Source organism: Chelonia mydas, chromosome 8 (genome assembly GCF_015237465.2).
Source record: "Chelonia mydas isolate rCheMyd1 chromosome 8, rCheMyd1.pri.v2, whole genome shotgun sequence".
Lineage (NCBI taxonomy): Eukaryota > Metazoa > Chordata > Testudines > Cheloniidae > Chelonia > Chelonia mydas.
Genome location: NC_057854.1, coordinates 83,644,569 through 83,659,875, shown reverse-complemented (window position 1 = coordinate 83,659,875; position 15,307 = coordinate 83,644,569). Strand labels below are relative to the sequence as shown.

Below are 15,307 nucleotides of genomic sequence, written 5' to 3'. Positions count from 1 at the left end.
GTGCCACTGAGTTGGCAGGGAATTAAAACATTTCCAAGCAAACAGAGCCAAGAGAGCTGTTCAAATGAAAGGTAGCATTTGGTATGTGAGCACTGCATCACAATCTTATTCTGAATGTATCTGTTTTTTTCTGCTCTCCTCTTTGTGAGAGGCAAACAGAAAACCTGGAGCAAGAACCCATGATAAAATTGCTATTTTTCCCAATAATTTTCCATTGGACTAGGAAAAGTGGAAATAATGGAGTGGGGATTCTGAGATTCCAAAAAAGCATTAAAAACACGATGTTGAAAATGCATCCAATTAACCAAGAGCAAAGCCCCAAAAGAATAAGGAATTCCTCCTTTTAAAAGAGTATTCAAAAATCTGAGATAGGTAAAGAGGAGAGAACGGGAGGGAGAGCTCAAACTACAGTTCTGAGTGTGCAGAATGGAACCCCAAACATCACTTTGAAGTGCTGAGGAGTTTTTTAAATCACCAAAGCATGTGAGAGACTCGGAATATAATATAGTGACTAATCTGTGCATGTACCATTCCCCTCTGCTTCCTTGCTGAAACAGAGTGACAAATATTCACCAAAAAAATGGAGAATATTTTTGTCTACTGAGACTTTAGTAGCTGAAATATTTTCAGTCTTAGTTCTTTCCCCATTGACTTTAATTAAGATTTTTCTCAGCTTTTACTTTGGGATTTTATACTGCCATCTATCACTGTAGTATTTGTGGATATGTCTACACTGCAAAAAGAAAGAAAGAAATAAACCCACGACAGTAAATCTCACAGCCTGGGTCAACTGACTTGGGCCCACAGGGCTCAAGCTACGGGGCTAAAAATAGCAGTGTAGATGTGCAGTCTTGGGCTAGAACCCAGGCTGTGAGACTCTGCCCCCGTCTCTGGGTTTCAGAGCATGGGCTCCAGCTTTAGTCCAATATGACTTTTCCCCCCGAAATATGGAATGGAAGCAGTTACTCAGTATTGAAAACTCTCATGACTTCATAGCAAATCTCATAGTTCATGGTGTGTTTCTTGAAGTCCCAACTCTTGGAGTCGTTGATTATGTGAAAATCTGAACATCTACACTGCTATTTTTAGCCCCATAGTGTGACCCCTGGGAGCCTGTCAGTTGACCTAGGCTCTGAGACTTGCTGCCATGGTTTGTTTTTTGTTTGTTTTTTTTAGTGTAGTCATACCCAGCATGCCATTCCAACCTGAGGTGAAAATTACGTTTGTTTCTTTTCAGCCAGATTTTCCCCATGTTCACCTAGCTCAAAATCATATCACATTTCTGATCACAGTCACTGAATACCTTCTTTATATGTTTTCATAAACAGCACTGTTCATTTTAAAACTCTCCTAATTTCGTATAAAGAAATAATAAGTAATGAATATTGACATTTAATATACAAATCCATCATTCCTCCTTTTAGGACACGATGCCATTGTTACCCTTCTGAAACATTATAAAAGACCCCAGGATGACTCACCCTGTAATGAATACTCCCAACCTGGAGGAGGTACAGTTTGATAAGCTGGTCACTGAAGGGCCTTTGAAAGCCCATTGAAATCTCTGATAATTTTTCCCCTGCCATCAGTGAGCTTTGGATCAGGCCCTATCTGGTACAGTAAGTTTATATTTGAAGATAATTTAATGGCATGAGTGTCCCTGTTTTTCAGGTACTGTGGGTCTCTGATTTGTGTCCAAACTTCTCCTTTATCTTAGAATAGTGTTGTCACTTTGATACTGGTTAGAGATTAAAAACTGAGCTTTGAAATAAAAATCATTCCTTAATAATCATTATGCATACCTTTCTACATATTTAACACCTTGTTTAGGTATTCTCTTTGTTTTGTCGTCCTTTGATGTCTGTTTGATTATTGGTATGCAGTAAGTTTCTGTATTCAACCCAATCCTTCATATTTTTGAATGTCTTAAACCACCTAAGTGCCCCGTATCAAGGATTAATTACTCTTTTTGTTACAAAAATATCCCTCTCTATTGCTGATTAACTGACAAGTGGCAAGAAGTAAATTTGCTAATCTCAGCTGTGGAATGGGCTCACAAAAGTTTTGTATTTTGTTAAGAAAAGTATCCACAGAGAAAATGAGACTTGAAGCATCCTTGCTTAGATTCTATGGATTTACAGTTCACCTAGGGCACGAATTTGCTCCCAGTGACTGAATAGAAAAATTTCCAGTGATATTCATAGGACTAATATTGGGCCCTGAAAACCCAGATCGCCTAAGTGCAGTATGCTTCTGTTCGGGTACACTGCATTTCCGAAGCATGTGTATCTCCGGAGAGCTGAGTTTGCACAAATCGTTGAATTTCAACTCCAGCAAGCTACTAACACATGCTAGAGTGACCAGACAGCAAGTGTGAAAAATCAGGACAGGGGGTGGGGGGTAATAAGTGCCTATATAAGACAAAGCCCCAAATATAGGTACTGTCCCTATAAAATAGGGACCTCTGGTCACCCTAACACATGCAGACACAGAAATTAAATCTGCTTGGAACAGCTAAATCCCAGATTTTTTCACCAGTTCATTCTTTCGATACTTACATGTATACTGGATGGTGTGGGTCACGTTTTTAAAAGTTGAGCATCCGCAATCAAGGCCAAATCTTAAAAAAGAGCTCAGCTCTGATTTAGGCATCTAAACAAGTGGCCAGAGTTTCAGTGCAGATCTTTTCGGAATCTGGCCAATAAGTGTCACAAGAGTGATCTTTTGGGTGGTGAGTGTTTTGGAAATTTTGTCTCCAGTGGTTGATGCTGAGCACTTGCAAATATGACCCATAGCTCTTTAGAAAATTCAGTCCATATATATGACCGTATTAGGCCAGACCTTCTGGGAGTGTAAATCACTGTCGCTCTAATGGACACCAATGGAACTAGGCCAATACACCTGCTGAGGATCTGGCCCAGCATGTACAGCATGTGTGTTTAAAAATACAAGCTCACAGTCCCATCAGGTTTTTTAAAGTGATATTTTTGCCCACATTTTCTCTACTTTTTAAGTAAAAATTGCCTCACTTCTTTTATCAGCAAAGGCATATATACTGTCCTCAGAAAAGTCCATAAACTTCATTCTCTTCTTTGGTTTCAGATGGTTCTTACGTCTCTGTTCCATCCCCTCTAGGGAAGATTAAAAGCATGACAAAAGGTATTTTAATGGCAGAGGGGGACTTAGTTTTATATTCTGTTGCTAAAGGTGTTAATCATCCGGAATATACTGCGCATGATCAATTGTACCTGCTTTTTTAAAATTTAGAACTGTAAAGAAAATGTAACTAAACAGGAGCTGTCTTCCTATGGGAGTATTTTGGAAAGCAATTTACTTACCTTGCGTTTTTGACTTTAGTGGAAACAGAGGTGCTCAGTTTCTGGCAGAAACAAAGCCATACTATTTAGGTCTTAATTTATTTTCTTTGTATGCACTGTTGTTGTAGCTGTGTTGGTCCCAGGATATTAAGGAGGCAAGATGGGTGAGGTAATATCTTTGATTGGACCAACTTCTGTTGGTGAGAGAGAGACATTTTCGAGCTTACACAGAGCTGAAGAAGTTGGTCCAATAAAAAATATTACCTCACCCACCATGTCTCTTTATTTTCTTTAAACTTTTAAATTTCCAGAGAAATTGACTTTTTGTTTAAGACTCAAACCAAAGTCTCTTGTTCTGAGAAGAAATATGTGACAGTGAATTGATACTAAAGATATAAACATGAATATATGAATGCAGAGTTAACAAACATTAGACTGAAATCTGCTGTGAAATGTTTGGGGATACTTCTGTAAGAAAGATGCTATCCAAAAACAAATGGTGTTGTACTGAAGCAGACATAGTCAAAAAATTCAGCTGCATATTTATATTGAAAGGTATTTCATTTTTTGAGATCCTTTTGATTTTCCATTTCAAATGTTAGCTCTGGGTGTACTCAAGTGCTTATATTCTTTACATATAATCACCATGCATATTAAAATGTTCTATTTAGAAATATTCTTATAAGCACATTGTGGTAGACCACATGGATCAACAATTTAGGGATGTTTGGTGTGTGAATTCAATTGCACATCAGAGTTCAGATTCCAAGTGCCATTGAACAGTAGATCAGACCACAAATAAGAACCACAGCATTGGTAGCGAGTACTGGATACACTGAATAGGGAACTAATTCCTTATATAAAGGATTTTTATGCAACAATCACATGATCCAGACAGAATATGCTTATGGGACTGTGTTTATCAGTGATAAGACTTTAGAGCCAAGAAACCCTGAGGCAGCTGTAATCTTGCAAATCCTTGTTTATTATTGGGGTTTGTCATGGGTACTGAAACAAAAAGAAATGGGATTACCAGTCACCCAATTTATGGTAGGAAAATCAGCTGCTACTGTGTATGTTTTTGTCAATTTAAGTGCTTTTATTTCCCCCCACTCACACACACATTTTATAAAAAAGGATAACAATTTTCTTTTGCAGAAAAGGCAGATGTTCTCCTCCTCCGTGCTGGTTTGCCATCACATTTCCATCTTCAGCTCTCTGAAATAGAGTTCCATGAGATTATTGGCTCAGGTACCAGAAAGCAGAATGCCTCCATCTTAAAAGCTTGATGCACACAGAAAATATCTTTGTGCTTATTTATTTTTAATCATTTTAGGGTCTTTTGGAAAAGTCTATAAGGGAAAATGCAGAAATAAAATAGTAGCAATCAAACGGTAAGTTTGCAAAGACTTTTCCATTTCGCTTTGTTAGTACCTTAATTTAGAGTACAAAAAAATCATACCACATAATTTTCATGCTATTTTTGCTTACTTTTGATTTCTCTTCATGTCAATTATTAGCTACAGAGCCAATACCTACTGTTCCAAATCAGATGTGGACATGTTTTGCCGTGAAGTTTCTATCCTCTGTCGACTCAATCATCCTTGCGTCATCCAGTTTGTTGGTGCTTGCTTAGATGATCCAAGTCAGTTTTCTATAGTCACTCAATATATTTCTGGAGGATCACTCTTTTCTCTGCTGCATGAACAGAAGAGGTATCTGATTAACTCTTCGTATGACCCTATTATAAATAATTCTGGAGATAAGAACTCCACTGGTGCAAATATTTATTATCCATTTCAGCTAGAGGAATGTACCAAATCATTGTTTTTAATCCAGACTATTTGGTATGTGAAGGAAACAAGCAATTAATCACAAAACTATTAGCTAGTTTATTATTGTTTTACTTGGTGAGATTTTGAATTCAAATTACATTAAACCAACTAAAAAGACAGTTCTGATTTGCAGATGACACAACTGTCAGGTTATTATGAGCACTTCAGAATGTCGCAAGTAAATTTGTCTTATATCTGTCCGTTTTGACCAGTACTGTATGTTTTAAATCTAGGAATCTTGACTTGCAGTCTAAATTAATCATTGCTGTAGATGTTGCCAAAGGTATGGAGTATCTTCATAATCTTACACAACCAATCATACATCGGGACTTGAACAGGTAAGTTTCTCTCCTTGTCCCTCAAATTCAGTGGAAGATGTAGCCCTAAAATAAATACAGTATTCTGCAGTCTGATCTGCACAGCCAGACTCTTGTACCTGTGCAGAATTTTATTTAAATCCGTGGGGCTCTGAACAGGCGCATGGGTCCACCTGTATGGATCAGATTGAATCATGAGGCGTAAGGGTGTCAGTGTTATTGAATGCTTTAACACATTTATTTTGAATTATTTATTTGATACATTTTATTTATCCTTCAGACTAATACCTATTTCCCAGCAATGTGTCATATTCTGAAATGATTTATGATTTATATGCATTCAGTAAGAATAAAATTGACATGGGAAATACACATCTGTTGTGTAATTTACACTAAGTTGCACCCTTTAATATAGTGACTTGACATTCAGTGGAGTAGTCATCTGGTGTATACCTACAAAGTGACAGGAGAGGCTCAAGTATGAAAGACCTGGTTATACAAATTCATGTATGTAAATGTTGAAACAGATTTGAAAACTGTCAACTGCCCATCACACTCCTAGCATATGTTCCATATATATCCACTGCTCATGGTGATGTCTGTTGAATTCTGAAGGTAATCTTTCCAAAAGGATGCAGCTGTTCAACAACTATATTCTCTCCAATGTACAGTCCTGGTCTTTTAAAGTTCATCCTCTCTTGAAGGAAGGAAATGATTTTTATACAGGAACTTACTGTTAAGTTAATGTCTCACCCTGTAAGACAATAAATCCCCTACATGAAAAATTGTAAAGGGCTAGGACCTTATTAGGCACGGAAAAGATTTTCTTCCATATCAGGCATATATACCTTCTTTTCTCTTCTCTTGTTACTAAACAAGCATTTTTGGGAAATAAAATTACAGTACTCATTTTTGTTTGTGTTCCCCAGTGACCCACTTCCAGTATTCCAGCCTAGGGCCAATGTAATACAGAACTGTATTCCACACACATCCCATTTTTTGTATGATCTTTTGATCCTTGCTCAAAGCTTTCATGTCCTACTGTAACTGGTAGCTGCACTAAAAGCTTCCTCTGCTTAGTAGTTCTTTCTCTGGGGGATGGAACTGGACTTTTCTCCTCTTGCTTTGTGAAGAAATAGAAGCGTTCATTGTATTGTCTCCCAAGTCAGTGCTCTAGTGCTCCAACAACAGAGGAGACTGAGGCAGCAGTGGCTTGTCTGGATGTTGCCAGGGCTAGCATCAACAGAATTAACTGTATGGCTTTAACATTTGAAAATATCTGTAATATTTTCTTGTGTCCAGCAGTACTTAAACTGAGGACATTCAAATGTAATATTTAACTCTTTGGGCTTTTTTAAGTTCTGACTTTAGTGGTACATCTATTTTGGATGGCAACACATGAAGCCCAACAAAGAAACAGACCAAAATCCTCAGGAGCACCACTTGCCTCTCATGGGGTTCTGCCACTTTTCCACCCCTCAGAGCTGTTCGAACTTGTTCTGGCAGATAATAGCTCCTAACAAGTCATTCCATCAACTGGCACAGCTAGAGTGCATTGCATTGGACTCAGGCCCTACTCTGGTTCACCTTCCCTGACATTTCTCCATCCCACCCTAGAATACTTGCTAGGCCCTGGCAGGGGTGGAGAGATGGAGTAGCTATGGCGGACATACTCCAGCTGATGACTCCCCTGCCCTAGGGAAATCTTCAGGTGCTGCCTTGCTGTAAGTCTACTTTGTGCCACCAGGGTGGTGCGAAGGAGACTTAGGAGGAACCAAACATTTAGAATATAGATAATAATTTCCACAAAGTATATGCACAGTACCTACAAATAATTACAAGTCAATGCAACACATTCCATCATTGAAAGCAGGGCTTTGGAGCAGAGCTCGCAGAGCAACTCCAGAGCAGTGGAGCTGCAGGTTTTTGCCTGGAGTTGGAGCAGAGCCGGAGCACAGCTCCAAAGCTCTGATTGAAAGATTATAGGAGATGTAAGCCAGATGATCTCAGTCAGGGAAATGGCGGGGGGGAGGAATATTCAAAGGCATAAATGGGAGTTAGGTGCGCTTTCAAGGGAAGTCGGGAGTCTAACTACCCTTTGTGCCTATGACAATCCCCGCCCCCCATCCCCATCTCTCAAGTTTGGTCCTTTTAAAAGTAAGCATAGGCAGTGTTGCCAACTCTCATTATTTTATCACAAGTCTCACAAATACATTACCTGGGATTTTGTTTAAAGCCCCAGCTCCCAGAATCATGTTAGTATGTGAGAATCTCACCTTTCATTTAAAAAAATGTAATTCTAACCCTCATAGTGGTAGGTAAAAGCTTGATATAATGAACCCTAAAGTCTCAAAAACCAGAAAACAAATGAAAAGACCCAAACTATTTTTAAAATCTCACAATATTTAAGCCAATCACATGGGGCCTGACTCATGATTTTTAAATGCTTCAGGATGGCAGTCCTGGCACAAATTCTGCCTTATACTTTGTCTCAAATGATCAGCATGCTTTGATTACTCTCCACCTACCAAATGTCTGAATGTGTCTATCTTTACATGCAAATACCTGTATTAAGATGCAGAAATGGATAGCTATGTACCAGCTGCCTGGTTGCATGCACAATCACTTGATTTGAATGTGCAGATTTTGGGATTTCCAAATACAAATAGACCAATCAACAATGTTTATAGGCATATCAGTGGAGGTGAGCTGAAAATTTGAGCCTTATTGAGCAACTTTATTACTTAAGTAGCAAAGCAGGAATGTTGGTATCATGAGAACCAAACTCTGAGCATAAGTCGAACGCCTGTCTATTGCATTCTGTACTAATTGCAGCTCATTTATCAAACAAGTTGGAATGCTTGACAGTAAAGCTTTGCAATAACCAGTTCTGTACAATGCAAAGGCACTGATCTCTGCACCTCAAAGGGAAAGAAAAAAATTAACTGTGGAAATGTTTATCACAATGCAAAAAGCCATATGTTTCCATATGAACTGTTAGAGGAAGTTCCTATGGCATACTGCATGTTTGTTTGTTTTCTCTCCCACTTTTTCATTTGTAAACTCTAAATTCTTACATTTTTAAATCCTTATTGTGTCAAGTACAAGCTGTAGATGCAACCCTGACCCCTGTGGCATCCCCATTCCATTTCTCCAGCTTGAAAAAGTCACATGGTTAGCCATCCTGTAATGCAGTCAGGCAGATTTCCTACTAATCAATGACTTCTCACCTTACACATTACCCTTCAGTGTGGAAATTGGTAGAAGGCATTCTTTAAAAAAAATAAGGTGATGTCCACTTCACTGCACTTTCATTTACCCTGCCAGAAGTAGCCGCAGAGAATTGCAGCAAGTCACTGAGGCATGATATTCCTTTCTTGCAACTGTGTTGGCTACTCTTAGCCAGGCAGCACTTTTAGTACAGTAAATGTTACACCTCTTGATCTTCTAAAACATTTCCAAATGTTTTCTCTACAACTGGCAGTGAACTACCTGGCCTCTAATTTGCTGGTGTGTTACTGCTCCTTTACATTGCTATTTTCCAGTCTTCAGGGATATGTCCTGAATTAACTTAGCGTTTGAAAATGTCAGCTACTGCTTCTTCAGTTTCTGCCCTACACTCTCACTACTTCTCTTGTGTACACTTTGCTCACTAGTCCTGACACCTTGACAAGTTTAAGAGTTTTAATAATACATCTGAATGATATTCTGGAAACCTAAGTCATCCGTTTCTGTCCTTGTTGATCTGATTTCTGATTTAGGGAAATACCCTCTTCCCTTGTTCTGGAAAGACAGATACCAACAACTGTTAAACAATTAACCAATTGTTTAGTCCTGTACATGTACACAAAATGCATTGCCACCCCCTCAGAGAGAATGGTTATTCCTTTGTCTCACATCCCTCCACTGCTCACAGTCCTCCTCCTGCGCCCGTATTCCCTTACACCTCCCTAGTCTCTCTCCCACAGTCCACATTCCTCTGTCATCCTTTGTTCTCCCTCCTGCACTCCATATTTCCATCTCCCCCTCCATCTGCTCTTACACCTTACAGTCCCCTCCACTTCCTCAGTCTCTCTCCTTCCCAGCCCCCATATTCTCTTGTCCCTCCTGTGAGTCTCCCTCATGTACCCCACATACTTTTGTCCCCTCATGCTTCCCTGTCCAGTTTCCCAACCAGAGAGCACAGAGGAGCGGCCATGTTCTGTGAGGGAAGCACAACTGTTGCCTTCTTAAGTTCCTGTTTACAATGACACAAACCAAAATCCCAAATATATTTGACCATGGAGGCAGTTGAGATCCAGATCCAAACTTTATAGTTAAGGCTCATCTCTAGTCACAAGAGATAGCTTCAAAGACTGTTCCACTTTAGATTATCCTAAATAACATTGTCCAAAAATGTCATCTTGCAAAAAGGCCATAGATCGTATAATTGCCATGCTGGGATCTCTGTCAAGTCACTTGCCAAAAGGTGACATTTTGCTTTCATGTCAATAATGTGAAAGGCATGTTTGCAGCTTTTTGGTGCTGCCTGCCACTGCTAGAGTAGTTTGAACTTTGAAACTTTTACTTTTAAAATCATGCATCCCATTCCCCAGCAAGAATCCCATTCAGCCCAGGGTGAAAGTCTAGGGAATTACTCCCTGGCCATAGATGAAGCAAATCACCAAGAGTGTAATCTTGACTACAGTTAAGTCAGTGGAAATTTGTTCACCTCAAATTTGTTCATCTGTTATAAACATCTTTGTAAAGTTCAGAAATCACCAGGGGTGAAAGTAACTTAAGGGATTTATCGGTACACAAGGCCGGGGGCCTCAGGCGGAAGGTGTGGGGCCTTGCGTGGAAGGGGTGGGGCATGTAACTCCCCAGGCCCTTTAAATTGCCACCAGAACCTGAGGGCTCCCAGCTGCTGCTGCTACCCCGGGGCTCCAGCAGCGATTTAAAGGGCCCGGGGCTCAGTAGTGGCAGCCGGAAGCCCTAAGCTCTTTAAATCACCACCGGAGCCCCATGGTAGCGGTGGCGGTGGCCGGGAGCCCTGGGGCTTTAGTAGTGATTTAAAGGGCCAAAGGCTCCGGCCGCTGCCAGGAGCCCAGGGTCCTTTTAAATTGTCGGCCTGGGGAAACTTCCCCCTGCCAGTACGGTTGGCTGTGTACCGGATCTTGCCGGTACACCATACCGGACCAGCTTACTTTCGTCTCTGGAAATCACGTAATGCCTCACATAATAAATTAAATGAAACCGCAACATGAGGTGAGGGAAACTAAGGATAAAATGAATCTCTCATATTCAATATCCTGGATTAGAGGTTGTCTCCTCTGTACCATTAATAGAATAATTTGAATTTTTGGTTTTGCTTTTCCAACTAACCTTCAAGGTTTTGATGGTTACCAGCATTGGGGATGAACTCCACTTTAGTACCAGATTGACCAAATATTACTTTCATGAGCGAGCTCAACCAGCATGATTAAAGCACTTAAATGAAAACCTAGACACTTTCAGTATCGGTATAATTTAAACCGTAACAGCTGACCATGTTAGAAACTGTCTTTTTAGCGACTGAGCTTCATTTGATGGCTTTAACTATCTATAAAAAGTTTCTTAAGATCTGGCTTGGTGATACAGATGAAAGAGTGGATGGCAGTATGGCAGTAATGAGGATGGTGTCTGTAACTCTTCTTTGTTATAAAAATCCCTTTACGAAATCTTAAAATAGCATTGCCTTTCATGAAATCTTCAGTGTATTAAAGGTAGAAAGATCTTTTAGTGACCCCTTGCTTTGGAAAAGGAACACACATTTAATAGGCTTTGCCTGTCTTTTGCTCTGAAAGATGCTCTTGAATCTGGCAGTCAAGCTCAACTACTGGATTTTGTGAAGGACAGGATTGATTACATGTTCTTCTAATTCTTTTTCTAATTTTTTTTTTCAATCCACGAGTGAAAGAATGAAAAAGGTATTCTTGGTCTTGCCATCTCGAGCTGTGTGTGACCTTAACATCAGACAATTTAGTCCTGATTCCTCTGAACCCTTTATTAACCTTTCCTTGGCTCTACTGAAGTTTCTTCTATTGTATTTCCTGAGTCTGAGACTTAAGGGTTCCTTTCTCTCTGTCTGTCTTTTCAAAGTTCTCAGTGCCATTGAGGTGACAATAGCATTTGTGTGCTCTCTGGTCTGAGTTCTGTTTCTATGGGCTATTTCTTTGTTTCTTTAAAGTAGAAAAATTAGTGAATGTAGTACTGATGGTAGGTGCCAGACTGACACCTCTAGAGCAAACTCTTCTGTTTTTCCAGATAATGGGTTCAGCACAGGGGGCAAGACAGGTTATCCAATATTGTCTTGTCAAGATGCCTTAATTTAAGTCGAGGAGGATGACAGCATTGTACTGTCTCTCTGTCTATTGAACCTCTCTGCATAAACTGTTATATGGGTTCCAGACAGCACCAATTCCTGGGCTGCTTTCATTCAGTGCATATCTGTCCGCTGTGTTCTTACAGCTCTCAGATCCTGTGTTCTTACACTCAAAGGAGAATCTTCAAACAGCCCTTAATTGCTTCTCTGAAGCTTACAAAAGCCTGGGGCTAACTCTGAACATCGGCAAAACCAAAGTTCTCCACCAGCCAGTCCCTGGACAATCATCAGACCCAGCAAGGAAGATCTACATTGACAAAGAAGAACTGGAAAACGTAGACTACTTAGTCTATCTTGACAGCCATCTCTCACAGAGGACAGACATAGACGTTGAGATTCAGCACGGAATTCGTGGTGCCAGCCTTGTCTTTCGCAGACTGTCTCGCCATGTGTTCAACAATCACAACATCAGAGAACATACTAAACTGTTAGTTTACAAAGCGGTGGTAATCCCAACTCTCCTCTAAGGCTGTGAGACTTGGGTGACCTACAGAAAACACCTGAAAAACCTGGAACGTCAGCGCCAGCACTTTCTTCAGAAGATCCTCAACATAAAGTGGAAGGATCATTGCACTAATGTCAGTGTCCTCACAGAGGCCAACTTCTTCAGTGTTGAGGCCCTGATTATCCAGCACCAGCTGAGGTGGAGTGGGCACTGTGAGCGCATGCCTGATGTACGCTTACCAAAACAACTGCTGTATGCCCAACTCACCGAAGGAGAAAGGAAATGAGGAGGCCAAAATAAATGCTTTAAAGACACCCTCAAGATAAACATCAAGAGATGTGGCATCGACACCATATGCTGGGAGACAGCTGCCCAGGACAGGGATAATTGGCAAAGACTTATCAGAGAGGGAACGTACACTTTTGAGGAAAATTGCCTTGCCCTGGTCGCAGAAAAATGCCAGAAAAGAAAGGAAAGACAACTGTTACGCAGCAATCGCAGCCCAACCCTGTCTTCCAACACCACCTGCAATGTCTGCCAATGAGCCTGTGGCTCAAGAATTGGACTCTTCAGTCACCAAAGGACCCATCAAAAATAAAACCTGTGAAAGAGATCATCCTCGACCTCAAGGGATCGCCGCTCCAGACAATCTGTCCACTATGATCTACTGACCAAGGCTAGATTTGAACCAAGAACTTAGAGGAGTCTGTAATTCTATATTGATTTTTGTTGTTGTTGTTGTTTTGCTTACCTTACTACCAGCATACACCATTCTTCAGTGTGTCTGGCTTAGTTTTGCATTTGATTAATATTTTCATTTGACATCTCATGGGGTCTCAAAACAATTCTACTTCTCATATTCAAATCACTTACATATTCTGATGGAAAGTATGGGAGCTGAAATCAGATTCACTAGAAACTCAAAGAATCATGGGAACATTGTATGAACCCATTACATTTTTATGATTAAATTTATCATCCTGTGGTTTTGGTTTATGTGATGCTAGAAATCTTGAAGACAGTGATTTGTGGGAGTCCTGGTTGGGGGAGTTTAAATTTTATCTGTCTTGAAAACTATTATCTGGCAAGAATTTGTGTTCCTCACTTGACTGTTCTCTTATCAAAAGCTCAAATATGGGCATGTTATGCTTTTTTGTGGAGACCATCAATATTACTTTCATTTTCCCTTTATCATGTGTACTGGTGCCAGCTAGTTCATTTCTTTCTTTTCAAATACTTTCACTCCCCTAAATCTACTTGGATCAGTCACCACTTTGATAAATATCATAAGAGCATTGCTCTGTCCACATTCATACCTCTTTATGTTATAATTTGCTCTGCCTTTCACAAGCCCTGTGCTATGAACATACAGTACAGTAGCTGGCTCATGAAAACTTTCTGAACACTTGGATCTTCACAGTTTCTTGACATTTTTGATACATTCAATATCATTTTCTACATCCTTAGCCATATTCACAGCTTCACTTTCCAAATCCTCGTAGCAATTATAGTTCTAATTTCCAGAAGCCTTGCCATTTGTGTATTTGTTGCACGCAACCTGTGTTTTTGTGCTTCCTCTTGCGTGTTCTTTGCTTCAAATTAAATCAACTGTAATAGCTTTCCCAAGTCAGTACATCAATTTTCATTAGTTTCTGTAGACGCTTTTATTCCTAAATGACATTTTGCAAAAGGCAAAATCCATTTTAGCTGTATGGCCATGATCTACAATTTTTCAATGCATCTTAGATACAGTACATTGCTTTAACCAGTAAGTTTTTAAGGTGCATTTTCTCTATATATGTGATTTCAGTTTGATCCAAATTTTCCAGAGGTCTTAAATGTATGCAACCCTGACAACATTCCATTTTTCCCTTTATTTTAAAGGTTTCATCTCTCAATAACTTTCCTCAATAGATGCAGACATTTCCACATTTCATTACAGAGTATTAAAATATTTGAACATGTTGTTTGTATCCTTGTTTAACTGAATCTAGCACTGGATGCACAATCCTGGATATGTTCTTCCTCTCTCTTCCTATCACTTTTCAGCTTTTGTGGATGCTAACATTTATGGCAGATTGCTTGTCCTTGCAGCAATACACATTTGCATTCTGTGACAGTATCAAAGTAAACCTTCTTTTTCCAATTCACTAATGTCAACTCCTTTCATTTTATATGAATTGCTTTTGATATCTTAGATGAGATTTCTTTGCAAGTGGTTATTGCATTGCTTTTATGACTTAAAAATGGCAAACTTTCCTTTCATAATTAGAGAGGTTCCATTTCACACTTTCTTTGCATATCTCTTGAGTATTTTTTTTCGTCTTCTCATTCAGCCTCTGAATTAGACAAGTTACTTGATCCTGTTTTGAAGGTACTGAGACATGCTGGAGTACATATCTAACATACCACAAAAGTGCAGATTTACATTCTGTATACTTCATTTTATTTCATCCCTAAAATAGTTTTGTTATTCATATGGCTGTGTGAACTTGTGGTCACGACACTGCAGCCAAGACCATTGCCAGTTAGCCAACAGTACCAGATGATAAATGTTTTATTCAATATTTAAAATAATCACTTGAGCTTCTGTATTAGCCAGGTGTACCCATGATTAAGGGAAATATTGACAAGGGGAGCTGGAGATAGTGTGAAAAGGTTAGTGAACAGCCTAACTATGCGTTCAGTAGTGGTAACAAGTTATTCAGTACATCCTTACAGTGACGCAGGAACAATGCTGTAGTCATAGTTTAGAATTCACTTCTGTTGTAAATCCCTACTTCCAGCCACTTATAACTTTCTCAAGAAATTACTGTTTGGGCTGAAATTTTTCATGCCTATTCTTATCCCAGAAGAACATTTTTATGTGAAAGTTTTATAAAACTCCATTGAGCTTTAGAGCTCCATTTGTATTACCCAAATGTGAGGAAAAAAGTATTATTCAGATGCTTTTTCTTCTTTTTTGTTTTTAACCCTCTTTAGAAACCCAA

At 39.5% G+C, this 15,307-nt stretch overlaps 1 protein-coding gene across 2 annotated transcripts in view; it reads left to right on the top strand.

Annotated features, from left to right (window-relative positions):
* Positions 1-15,307, top strand: part of LOC102939068 (serine/threonine-protein kinase TNNI3K) — a 165,698-nt gene that overhangs the window by 57,852 nt on the left and 92,539 nt on the right. For both annotated transcript variants that reach the window (XM_037906085.1, XM_007062560.2), the window contains 6 exons: positions 1,425-1,511; positions 3,103-3,159; positions 4,476-4,568; positions 4,654-4,711; positions 4,838-5,032; positions 5,386-5,490. In XM_037906085.1, the coding sequence (XP_037762013.1) occupies positions 1,425-1,511; positions 3,103-3,159; positions 4,476-4,568; positions 4,654-4,711; positions 4,838-5,032; positions 5,386-5,490 (595 nt within the window). The remainder of the gene's footprint in view (positions 1-1,424; positions 1,512-3,102; positions 3,160-4,475; positions 4,569-4,653; positions 4,712-4,837; positions 5,033-5,385; positions 5,491-15,307) is intronic.